Source organism: Xenopus laevis, chromosome 3L, assembly GCF_017654675.1.
Source record: "Xenopus laevis strain J_2021 chromosome 3L, Xenopus_laevis_v10.1, whole genome shotgun sequence".
Taxonomy (NCBI): Eukaryota; Metazoa; Chordata; class Amphibia; order Anura; family Pipidae; genus Xenopus; species Xenopus laevis.
Genome location: NC_054375.1, coordinates 158,675,016 through 158,687,692, shown reverse-complemented (window position 1 = coordinate 158,687,692; position 12,677 = coordinate 158,675,016). Strand labels below are relative to the sequence as shown.

Here is a 12,677-nt window from a genome sequence, read left to right as displayed (position 1 = left end):
AGTATGACAGTAGTATGAAGTGATAGTAACACAGTGTAGGACAGTAGCCTTATAGTAGGGAAGCTTTATATGAGAGCAGTTGGGTTGTTTGATCAGTAGAAAGTGATAATGAGTCGTTTATTTGCTTCCCCTGAGCTAACACTCTCTGCTGTGTAACCCGACAACTCCCGGAGCCCCGATTCTGTCTCTTCTTATTGTGGCCTTTAATATCGGCCCCAGCACTAACCCCCCAGCTCATTGTGCACAAACTAATATCACTCCCTTTTGTCTGGGGGGCCCCTGTTTATAGAAGCCTACACATTGCTCTTCTGTACAGCACCCGTGGGTGGGCTTCCTTCTGCACCCTGACATCTCTCATATAAAGCAGGTGCTCCTGCCCACCCCATAGAGAATCATGGGACAGCGCCCCCCAGTGGCAGACACACAGGGAGCAGGTTAGGCTAAAGCTAAAGGAGTTGTTTTGCGCAGACATTTGACCTGCAGAGGTGGCTGTTTCACTGTACGAGCAGCAGTGTGACCCCACGGGGCCCATTAGTACCAGCCTCACCCCCAGTCTTGCTCTTTGGGGGGCACCACTACCATCCAAATAATTCCCAGATAAATGACTGTGTGCCAGTTAAAGGGAAACTGAGCCCTTTTGTAACTGACCTTCATTTTATTCTCCTACAGACACATGGGCAATGCGCGGGGCATCAATATTGAATGGTGGGTTCCTGATAAAAGAAGAAATTTACAGGTTTGATCCTACTTATCATTCCGTCCAAACCCTGTCCAATACTCACGCCGGCTGCTAATTGGCTGCTGGGAATTGGCCCAAGAGCTGACACAGCAAGTCTAATGATCCAGTGCAGCTCCGGCTGAAGAACGTTCCCAGATTTAATTTCTAATTGGCACCCACACCCCCACGCTATAGCTCTTGGCTGCTTCTTGCACCCTACTGGCAGCCGGCAGGTATTTTCTCTGCTTGTGTTGTACCTCCATCGACTGCCAGCTCTTTAGGTTATTATATTGCCCAGCCCTCTGCATCCACATTAATATCCTTCCTATTCACATCAATTTCTGTCTGAGCTTTAATAATAGTAACACTGTGCAAAGCCCCTGCTATTGTAAGCAGCAGTCCTATCCTGCTTTATGGCAGCTGAGATTCTAGCTATCTGTATAACAGAACATTCTGTCCCAGTGGCTGCACAGATCCTATCTGATCCCCATTGTAAGCAGCAGTCCTGTCCTGCTTTATGGCAGCTGAGATTCTAGCTATCTGTATAACAGAACATTCTGTCCCAGTGGCTGCACAGATCCTATCTGATCCCCATTGTAAGCAGCAGTCCTGTCCTGCTTTATGGCAGCTGAGATTCTAGCTATCTGTATAACAGAACATTCTGTCCCAGTGGCTGCACAGATCCTATCTGATCCCCATTGTAAGCAGCAGTCCTGTCCTGCTTTATGGCAGCTGAGATTCTAGCTATCTGTATAACAGAACATTCTGTCCCAGTGGCTGCACAGATCCTATCTGATCCCCATTGTAAGCAGCAGTCCTGTCCTGCTTTATGGCAGCTGAGATTCTAGCTATCTGTATAACAGAACATTCTGTCCCAGTGGCTGCACAGATCCTATCTGATCCCCATTGTAAGCAGCAGTCCTATCCTGCTTTATGGCAGCTGAGATTCTAGCTATCTGTATAACAGAACATTCTGTCCCAGTGGCTGCACAGATCCTATCTGATCCCCATGTAAGCAGCAGTCCTGTCCTGCTTTATGGCAGCTGAGATTCTAGCTATCTGTATAACAGAACATTCTGTCCCAGTGGCTGCACAGATCCTATCTGATCCCCATTGTAAGCAGCAGTCCTGTCCTGCTTTATGGCAGCTGAGATTCTAGCTATCTGTATAACAGAACATTCTGTCCCAGTGGCTGCACAGATCCTATCTGATCCCCATTGTAAGCAGCAGTCCTGTCCTGCTTTATGGCAGCTGAGTTTCTAGCTATCTGTATAACAGAACATTCTGTCCCAGTGGCTGCACAGATCCTATCTGATCCCCATTGTAAGCAGCAGTCCTGTCCTGCTTTATGGCAGCTGAGATTCTAGCTATCTGTATAACAGAACATTCTGTCCCAGTGGCTGCACAGATCCTATCTGATCCCCATTGTAAGCAGCAGTCCTGTCCTGCTTTATGGCAGCTGAGATTCTAGCTATCTGTATAACATATATTTCTCCCGAGGTCTCCCCCATAAATCATCGAATACAGAGCATACCCTTAACTGTGAGGCACAGGGTGTGGGGTGATTGTATCCCAATGCTGCAGTACAACTCGTGGAATGAGCCAATACATTCATATTATATCACACAGTGGGGCTCATTTATCAACACTGGGCAAATTTGCCCATGGGCAGTTACCTATAGCAACCAATCAGTGATTGGCTTTTTCAAACCAGCTGCAAGTAGAACAATGGATACAGCAATTTGATTGGTTGCCATGGGTTACTGCCCATGGGCAAATTTGTCCCATGTTGATAAATGACCCCAGTGTGTATTAGTTCCACCTCCCCTGCTGGAAGACTGTTCCCTGTTTCTGTAAAGTATGTGCATAGGAAGGATAGGCCACACCCACTTTTTTAGAGTCCATGCCCACTTTATGGCCACACCCTTCAAACCCCCACCCTTCTAAAGGCGTGTCTTTAAATAATTGAAAGAAATGTGAAATCTCATGCCCATTATATGATCCTCAATCCACAGTGAAATCAATTGAAAGCTGTTCATGGAGATTCAACGGGCTGATTTTGTCCTGACAATTCACTCTTGAGCAGATTGATGTGACACTGGCCTTACACCTCCCTATTAGATTGTAAGCTCTATAGGGCAGGGGTTACTTCCTACTGTCTTTTACTTAATCTCTGTATATTGATTAGAAAACTAAGAACTAACATACCCAGCTCAGTGTCACTCCTCTTGGAGCAGCCACATTCCAGGGGCCCCACTTACAAGTGGAAGGATAAAAGGCTCCGGGGCCACACTGCATTCTCATTACCTTTAATAGAAACATAAAGAACCAGTTCCAACGGACACAAAGGGAAACTTCAATCAAATATAAAAATAAACTGTAACAGCCCCATGGAGGGGAATGTCCTCAGTGTCTGGGGCCCCATGACTGGCCAGCAGGTGGGGGGCAGGAGCCCGAGAGGGATAATAAGGCACAGACGGCATCAGCCTCAGACGGGGAGCACTGGGGGAAAGTGGAAATGTCGCCCCCTGGAGAGGGGGGTTCAAGTTCCTGGTTTTCCATCTCGCTCTCCTCGCACAATGGCGGCCACTGGCACTTTTCCAAGGGAGGAGTCCGGCCTCTTGTGTCCATATGGGAGGAGCCAATCGGTGCAAGGGGAGCTGCAGGAGGACTCTTGTGTGAGGAGGCGGGTGCTGTGGGAGGACTCTTGTGTGAGGAGGCGGGTGCTGCAGGAGGACTCTTGTGTGAGGAGGCGGGTGCTGCAGGAGGACTCTTGTGTGAGGAGGCGGGTGCTGCAGGAGGACTCTTGTGTGAGGAGGCGGGTGCTGTGGGAGGACTCTTGTGTGAGGAGGCGGGTGCTGCAGGAGGACTCTTGTGTGAGGAGGCGGGTGCTGCAGGAGGACTCTTGTGTGAGGAGGTGGGTGCTGCAGGAGGACTCTTGTATGAGGAGGCGGGTGCTGCAGGAGGACTCTTGTATGAGGAGGCGGGTGCTGCAGCAGGACTCTTGTGTGAGGAGGCGGGTGCTGCAGCAGGACTCTTGTGTGAGGAGGCGGGTGCTGCAGGAGGACTCTTGTATGAGGAGGCGGGTGCTGCAGCAGGACTCTTGTATGAGGAGGCGGGTGCTGCAGGAGGACTCTTGTGTGAGGAGGCGGGTGCTGCTGGGGACTCACAGGGAGCCATGATGGGAGGGGGGGTGTCCAGGGAGAAACAGCTGAAAATCTGAGGAAAAAGAAAGTGAAGATTGTATTTAGCCTTTAATAGAAAGCCCCACCCCCTGGAAGGTGTCACTCACTTTTTGGGTCCCAGGAGACAGGCAGTTGTAGGTGCGGTGCCCGGGGCTCATTAAGGGGTCGCTGTAGAAATAATCGGCACAGTTGAAGGTAAATCCTGCAGGGGCATAAGAAGGGGCATTAGTCGGGGCAAGTGCCAGGGGCAAAGCTTTGGAGGTTACATGGGGAGGGGGGTAATGGGGCAATTATGAGGAATGAGAGTGGGTACGACACACCCCCATATTGACTGGGCACAGGCAGGGCATCCTCTCTGCTGCGGGCAGTGACCCCCGTGTGGGGGAGGTTGAATGGAGGAAAAGAACAGAATTAAAGCACAGATAGAACATGTCGTTTTGTTCCCTTACTGCCTCCTTCTGCCATTATTAGTATTAATATGTCTCCATAGCAACCAGGACGTCAGCCGACGCACAGCCAGGTACATACAGCAGCCGAAAGTCACTGGCGGGCAAACACGAGTCAGCTGGAAGCCACGTGCACCCACCACCCGTGCACCCAAGGGCTCCTCCTCTAATCCTGCGCCTTTAAAGGGGAAATAACGCTGGGTTCCCCATACATACAAGTGCTGCACACCTGAACTTGGTCCTGTCTTCCTATAGAGTATAGTATATAACTATATATATAGTAATATCAATATATGTGTGTATGTATGTATATATCTATATGTATTATATGTATATATGTGTATGATGAACAATATCAATATATGTGTGAGATACAGATCATTATCCCAAGGTTTGGGGGTGCAGGAGTATAGAGGGGCCAGTGAGGGTTCCTGACTGATGTACAAGATCAATATATGTGTGAGATACAGATCATTATCCCAAGGTTTGGGGGTGCAGGAGTAGAGGGACAGTGGGGTTCCTGACTGATGTACAAGATCAATATATGTGTGAGATACAGATCATTATCCCAAGGTTTGGGGGTGCAGGAGTATAGAGGGACAGTGGGGTTCCTGACTGATGTACAATATCAATATATGTGTGAGATACAGATCATTATCCCAAGGTTTGGGGGTGCAGGAGTATAGAGGGGACAGTGGGGTTCCTTACTGATGTACAATATAAATATATGTGTGAGATACAGATCATTATCCCAAGGTTTGGGGGTGCAGGAGTATAGAGGGGACAGTGGGGTTCCTGACTGATGTACAATATCAATATATGTGTGAGATACAGATCATTATCCCAAGGTTTGGGGGTGCAGGAGTATAGAGGGGACAGTGGGGTTCCTTACTGATGTACAATATAAATATATGTGTGAGATACAGATCATTATCCCAAGGTTTGGGGGTGCAGGAGTATAGAGGGACAGTGGGGTTCCTGACTGATGTACAATATAAATATATGTGTGAGATACAGATCATTATCCCAAGGTTTGGGGGTGCAGGAGTATAGAGGGACAGTGGGGTCCCTGACTGATGTACAATATCAATATATGTGTGAGATACAGATCATTATCCCAAGGTTTGGGGGTGCAGGAGTATAGAGGGGACAGTGGGGTTCCTGACTGATGTACAATATCAATATATGTGTGAGATACAGATCATTATCCCAAGGTTTGGGGGTGCAGGAGTATAGAGGGACAGTGGGGTTCCTGACTGATGTACAATATCAATATATGTATGAGATACAGATCATTATCCCAAGGTTTGGGGGTGCAGGAGTATAGAGGGACAGTGGGGTCCCTGACTGATGTACAATATCAATATATGTGTGAGATACAGATCATTATCCCAAGGTTTGGGGGTGCAGGAGTATAGAGGGACAGTGGGGTTCCTGACTGATGTACAATATCAATATATGTGTGAGATACAGATCATTATCCCAAGGTTTGGGGGTGCAGGAGTATAGAGGGGACAGTGGGGTTCCTGACTGATGTACAATATCAATATATGTGTGAGATACAGATCATTATCCCAAGGTTTGGGGGTGCAGGAGTATAGAGGGACAGTGGGGTTCCTGACTGATGTACAATATCAATATATGTGTGAGATACAGATCATTATCCCAAGGTTTGGGGGTGCAGGAGTATAGAGGGACAGTGGAGTTCCTGACTGATGTACAATATCAATACAGAGTGAATGTAACATATAACAGGTTCAGTGACCCTATAGAGAAGCAGTGTCTGAACAGCTGGTTGCGACTTCACGTCAGTTCTTTCCCTCGGCTGAACTCGGGACTTTGGACTCCCCCCCCCATTCCCAGCGCCACTGTGGTGTGATGTCTGGTTACAATCAGTCTCCAGTGCACAGAAGGGACATTGCTGGGAGTTGCCGCCCAACTCCCTGCGCAACACAATATTGGGCAACTCACCTAATTCCTTCCTCTTGTCCATGTCGGGGGTCGGCAGCCCCTGGTGTAGAGCGACGGCGGAGTAGTAGGCCTGGAAGGAGGGGTGGTGCAGGACCCGGGAGCTGTGGTTGGTGGGGCAGTTCCCTGGGGGTATAACATGGAGGGCAGTTAATTAAAGTGACATTAGGGGTAATAAGGAAGAGGGGGGGGCAGGGCAATTCTCACCTGTGCCGTGGGGTATCTGTGCCAATGTTCTGGGATACAGTGCCTCATTCTCCCTCTTTCTCTCATCACCAGCCCTGCAAGAGTGGCTACAACTTAAAGGGCAAGTAATACTATGAAGATTAATTGCAATATGTGTTAAAATACTGTCATGTGATAAACCGTTATATGCAAGGGCCCTATTGGCTCTTCAGTCTCAAGGGGAGGAGCTTTAACATCAGTGAAGTAACAACAACATGGCACCTGAGAATAACCCAGCCTGGGGGCATTAGCAACTTTAACACACTCACCTGAAATCCTCCTGCCAACAGTCACAGCCTTCCTCCTCACAGCTCCAACCCTCCTCCTCCTCCTCCTCCATCCATGCGTCCTCACACTGTTCCTGCAACACATACACAATCCATTGCCCCTGCTGCCAGCTCCCTACCCCTGCCATCAGGGGGCGCCACTTATACTGTAAACCCCCCCTTAGGACTAGAGAAGTTTCATTTAAAGGAACAGAGTACGGGGTTCATCACAGTGAGGACAGTGAGGTTGGGGAATGCACCTCCAGTCAACTATAGTAAGGATACCAGATTTTCAAAGTACATACTGGGACATATAGCCATTGTGGCAAGTTTCTCACGAGCAGCAGTATAAATGCAACTTCCTGCTCATTTCCCACAGACGAGCAGCAGTATAAATGCAACTTCCTGCGCATTTCCCACAGATGGGCAGCAGTATAAATGCAACTTCCTGTTTTCCCACAGACGGGCAGCAGTATAAATGCAACTTCCTGTTCATTTCCCACAGACGGGCAGCAGTAAAAATGCAACTTCCTGTTCATTTCCCACAGACGGGCAGCAGTATAAATGCAACTTCCTGTCCATTTCCTACAGACGGGCAGCAGTATAAATGCAACTTCCTGTCCATTTCCTACAGACGGGCAGCAGTATAAATGCAACTTCCTGTCCATTTCCCACAGACGAGCAGCGGTATAAATGCAACTTCCTGTTCATTTCCCCCAGACGAGCAGCAGTATAAATGCAACTTCCTGTTCATTTCCCCCAGACGAGCAGCAGTATAAATGCAACTTCCTGTCCATTTCCTACAGACGGGCAGCAGTATAAATGCAACTTCCTGTTCATTTCCCACAGACGAGCAGCAGTATAAATACAACTTCCTGCCCATTTCCCACAGACGAGCAGCAGTATAAATGCAACTTCCTGCCCATTTCCCACAGACGAGCAGCAGTATAAATGCAACTTCCTGCCCATTTCCCACAGACGAGCAGCAGTATAAATGCAACTTCCTGCCCATTTCCTACAGACGGGCAGCAGTATAAATGCAACTTCCTGTTCATTAATTCTTTCAGTTCCGCAGATGAAAATGTCGGACACAGTCAGAACTCTGAACTACAAGTCTCCACAAATATGTGTCTATTAATAGGAAAAGGCACATGAAAGTGACACATAAATGAGATGTTGAGTAGAGGAGCTTTCCTTTTCCTTTCTTTCCTCATATCTCCATGTTTCCCTGTTGTTCCGGTATGACATTATAATACACAAAAGCCATGAATATCCTGTAAATTATATCCTTATAAACGGTGAGTTCTGATGTCATTTCTGTCACATGACTCACTGAAACTTGTGTATTATAATAAATAAAGTACCCCCAGTTGTAAAATATGAGGATATTAGAAGTTACCTCGGAGTTCCATGACCTGTATAACTCAGCCTTCGGCCTCGTACTTTTATATGGTCATGAAACTCCTCGGTAACTAATAATATCCTTATATTTTACAAGAGGGGGTACTTTATTCACTATCTCTCCTCCTCAGACAACTCCCTGCAGTGCTCTCTGCTTCTCTCTGTTTCCCGTTGTTCTCTCAGCTTCTCTCAGCTTCTCTCTGTTTCTCTCAGCTTCTCTCTGTTTCTCTCAGCTTCTCTCTGCTTCTCTCTGCTTCTCTCAGCTTCTCTCTGCTGTCCTGCCTGGAGCTTCTCCTCCATAGTGTCACACACAGGCCACACACAGACACACTGGGGCAACAGAGGAGGGGAAACTTGTCCCTTTCGTTACTACACACATATAACAAGTAGAGGAGCAGGAGGGCGGGGGCATATTAAGCGCATGGAACTGAGGGGGTGGAGCAGGCGGGGACATTCCCGGGGATAAAGCAGCTGAAATGGGCAGGTCCCCAGGAGACGGGGACAGGTGGAACCTCACACTATGGGGGACGTGTTCCTCTCCGGCTAAACTAAATGTAACCACAAGACAGGGGAGGTTCTTATATTGGGGGTGGTGTTAGACAGAGGAACCAATGAGAAATCAGCTTTGTGTAGAGTCTGTAATCATGCCCCACCCCCAATCCCCTCCCCACGTGATAAGATACAGCCCATACAGGACACGCCCCCCACTGAGTCCCCTCCCCCACTGCCAAACTCTACTCCCCTCCAGCTCTGGACTCCTCCCATTATTTCAGTCTGTGCCTCCTGCTGCCCACAGCTGTCATGTCTCCGTCTGTACCAGTAACAAGTCTGGGGGCGGGGCCCTCGTACCTACAGAAAGCCAAGCGCAGCTCCGCCAGTCCCACTTCCGGCCGCTAGATGGCGCGCACTGATACTGATTGCGCAATAATAGTGCGCGTGTAATTCACCAATAAGTCGCCACCTGGCGTTGGGAGGCTGTTCAGCACCAGACGTTCCGGAGACCTTCGAGACGCGTTCGGCTGAAAGCTGATTGGCGCCACCTTGTGCCCGGGGAGAGGAAGTGCAAGTAGAACATGACAGCGTTTGTGAGGGGGTGTGTGTGGTTCTCAGCCAATGAGCTGCTGGGAGAATTCTCTGTAGCCAATCATTAAAGGAAGGGGCGGCAACAGGGGGGCCTATGAGACCAGTGTTTTGCCCCAATCACTGAGACTTCCTGTCACTCTGCACCGCCCATACCCACCCTCCTCCTCAACCACACGTGATCACTGACCCCTCCCCAATATCAGTGATACAGGGGCGAGTCAGATACAAATGCAGCACAGGCCAACCAATCAGATACCTGCTGCAGACTGTACTGTATTACCTGCCCAAATACCCACAATTCCCTGCCACTGATCTAGATTCCCTGTCCAACTAATTCTCCTCCAGCTCTTCAACTGCCACTTCTTGTGCTGAATAACAGGGAATGCTGGGACTTGTAGTACAATGTCAGATTTAGGCCTGTACTTTGCACATCCCCCAAATATTGTGTCTGTGTGTCCCCCCACACCCCAAAAATATATACAGACAACTTTATTGACTCCTCATAGCTGTGACTAAAGACTGATGGGAATGTGATAGGGTCAGAAGAAAATTCTTTTCTTCTGATCCGTCATTACAAGGTGGGACGCCGATTCCACCATTGCTGTGCACCAGGGATTATCCTAATTTGAAGGCCAGGGTGTGCGAGTGCAACTCGATTATTTTCCAGGGGAATATGATAGGGACCTTAGATTGTAAGCTCACTGGGGCAGGGACTGATGAGAATGTTATAGGGACCTTAGATTGTAAGCTCACTGGGGCAGGGACTGATGAGAATGTTATAGGGACCTTAGATTGTAAGCTCACTGGGGCAGGGACTGATGAGAATGTTATAGGGACCTTAGATTGTAAACTCACTGGGGCAGGGACTGATGAGAATGTGAGAGGGACCTTAGATTGTAAGCTCACTGTGGCAGGGACTGATGGGAATGTGATAGGGACCTTAGATTGTAAACTCACTGGGGCAGGGACTGATGGGAATGTGATAGGGACCTTAGATTGTAAGCTCACTGGGACAGGGACTGATGGGAATGTGATAGGGACCTTAGATTGTAAACTCATTGGTGCAGGGACTGATGAGAATGTGATAGGGACCTTAGATTGTAAGCTCACTGGGGCAGGGACTGATGGGAATATGATAGGGACCTTAGATTGTAAGCTCACTGGGGCAGGGACTGATGAGAATGTGAGAGGGACCTTAGATTGTAAACTCACTGGGGCAGGGACTGATGGGAATGTGATAGGGACCTTAGATTGTAAGCTCACTGGGGCAGGGACTGATGAGAATGTGATAGGGACCTTAGATTGTAAGCTCACTGGGGCAGGGACTGATGGGAATGTGATAGGGACCTTAGATTGTAAGCTCACTGGGGCATAGACTGATGGGAATGTGATAGGGACCTTAGATTGTAAACTCACTGGGGCAGGGACTGATGGGAATGTGATAGGGACCTTAGATTGTAAGCTCACTGGGGCAGGGACTGATGGGAATGTGACTGGGGGTCCCTCACCCCTCATGTCCCTCATCCACAACCCCCTCTGCCCCCCCGAGTGCACTTTATTAAATGTTGAAACATCGGGGGGGGGAAGGTGAAGGTTGAGCCCAATGTAACGAGGTAACACTTACCTGTCCTGTGAGGAAACTCATGGAGAGCAGGAAGGGGGCGGAGCTGCCATCTGCAGGTGACATGTGGTACTGCATGCTGAATTCCTTCCAACCTGAATGATGTGAGCAGATCACTGGAGTTTGGGGGTGCAGTCAAGAGGGCTGGGGTTTAGGGTGCAGTCAGGAGGGCTGGAGTTTGGGGTGCAGTAGAACTCACCCTTGGATAACAATGTTCAGCAGTTAAAGGGCTGATGCCTCAGGAAGGAATTAGTTTCAGTGATTGGAGGTTATTGATCAGGTGATGGGGGTCATGAGACTTTTGCCCCTCTGCTCTCACCTTGTCCTGATTGGGCAGCACTGGATTGTGGGAATCAGTGGATTAACCCTTTGATGCCAGACTGCAGCGCGTTACCCAGGGATAGTTTATATGTAAAGTGTAGTTTCCTCTATGTGTCAATCCCCTTCCTGCAGCCCAATTAGCTAATGATTTACCTGCAGACTGCACTTCTTTCTGCTCCGCCATGCACTCGCCTATAATTAACTGTCACTTAACCTTCAACAATATGGATAACATTTGTGTGTTAGGGGCGGATACATCGCAGGGATTGTTTATTCAGGAGGATTGGTGAATGATTGTGGTGTTCTGCCCCCGTTACTGGATCCCCTCCCCCCACTTTATTCTTGGCTCCACCTCCTCAGCCACACGGTATAGCTCAGCCCAGGCAAATTGTATGGCATCTCCCGCTGTATGGATCACTGGCAAATGATTGTGGCCTATTGCAAATGATGGATAAAATAAATAAAACATTTTGCCTGTGGATTCTAAACAAACGTCATTTTATAAAGGTTCTATGACCATATATCACTCATGTATTATAAGGGATAATGTACCCCCTACTGTAAATGATAAGGATATTAGAAGTCACTGAGGGGTTGTTCTGTGACCATATAAAGGCACAAGGCTGCAGGCTGAGTTATACAGGGAACTCTGAGTATCACTCATGTATTATAAGGGATAATGTACCCCCTACTGTAAATGATAAGGATATTAGAAGTCACTGAGGGGTTGTTCTGTGACCATATAAAGGCACAAGGCTGCAGGCTGAGTTATACAGGGAACTCTGAGTATCACTCATGTATTATAAGGGATAATGTACCCCCTACTGTAAATGATAAGGATATTAGAAGTCACTGAAGGGTTGTTCTGTGACCATATAAAGGCACAAGGCTGCAGGCTGAGTTATACAGGGAACTCTGAGTATCACTCATGTATTATAAGGGATAATGTACCCCCTACTGTAAATGATAAGGATATTAGAAGTCACTGAGGGGTTGTTCTGTGACCATATAAAGGCACAAGGCTGCAGGCTGAGTTATACAGGGAACTCTGAGTATCACTCATGTATTATAAGGGATAATGTACCCCCTACTGTAAATGATAAGGATATTAGAAGTCACTGAGGGGTTGTTCTGTGACCATATAAAGGCACAAGGCTGCAGGCTGAGTTATACAGGGAACTCTGAGTATCACTCATGTATTATAAGGGATAATGTACCCCCTACTGTAAATGATAAGGATATTAGAAGTCACTGAGGGGTTGTTCTGTGACCATATAAAGACACAAGGCTGCAGGCTGAGTTATACAGGGAACTCTGAGTATCACTCATGTATTATAAGGGATAATGTACCCCCTACTGTAAATGATAAGGATAAGAGTATCACTCATGTATTATAAGGGATAATTTTGCACTTGGGCAGATAATGATTAATGAATATTCTGC

The 12,677-nt window shown here is 47.9% G+C and overlaps 1 protein-coding gene across 3 annotated transcripts; it reads right to left on the bottom strand.

Moving 5' to 3' along the window:
• Positions 1–3,011: 3,011 nt before the first annotated feature.
• LOC108711801 (sialidase) lies at positions 3,012–11,406 on the bottom strand. Of its 3 annotated transcripts, none has more exons than XM_018253857.2 (6): positions 10,917–11,406; positions 6,812–6,903; positions 6,525–6,598; positions 6,321–6,443; positions 4,011–4,105; positions 3,012–3,937 (listed from the first exon to the last, which is right to left on the bottom strand). In XM_018253857.2, exons 1-6 carry the CDS (start codon positions 10,989–10,991, stop codon positions 3,125–3,127), a joined length of 1,272 nt encoding a protein of 423 aa, XP_018109346.2. In that variant the 5' UTR covers positions 10,992–11,406; the 3' UTR covers positions 3,012–3,124. The 3 variants fall into 3 exon arrangements, with proteins under 3 accessions (XP_018109346.2, XP_041443332.1, XP_041443333.1); XM_041587398.1 differs by lacking the exon at positions 10,917–11,406 and adding an exon at positions 9,059–9,327; XM_041587399.1 differs by lacking the exon at positions 10,917–11,406 and adding an exon at positions 9,063–9,327.
• Positions 11,407–12,677: the final 1,271 nt, after the last annotated feature.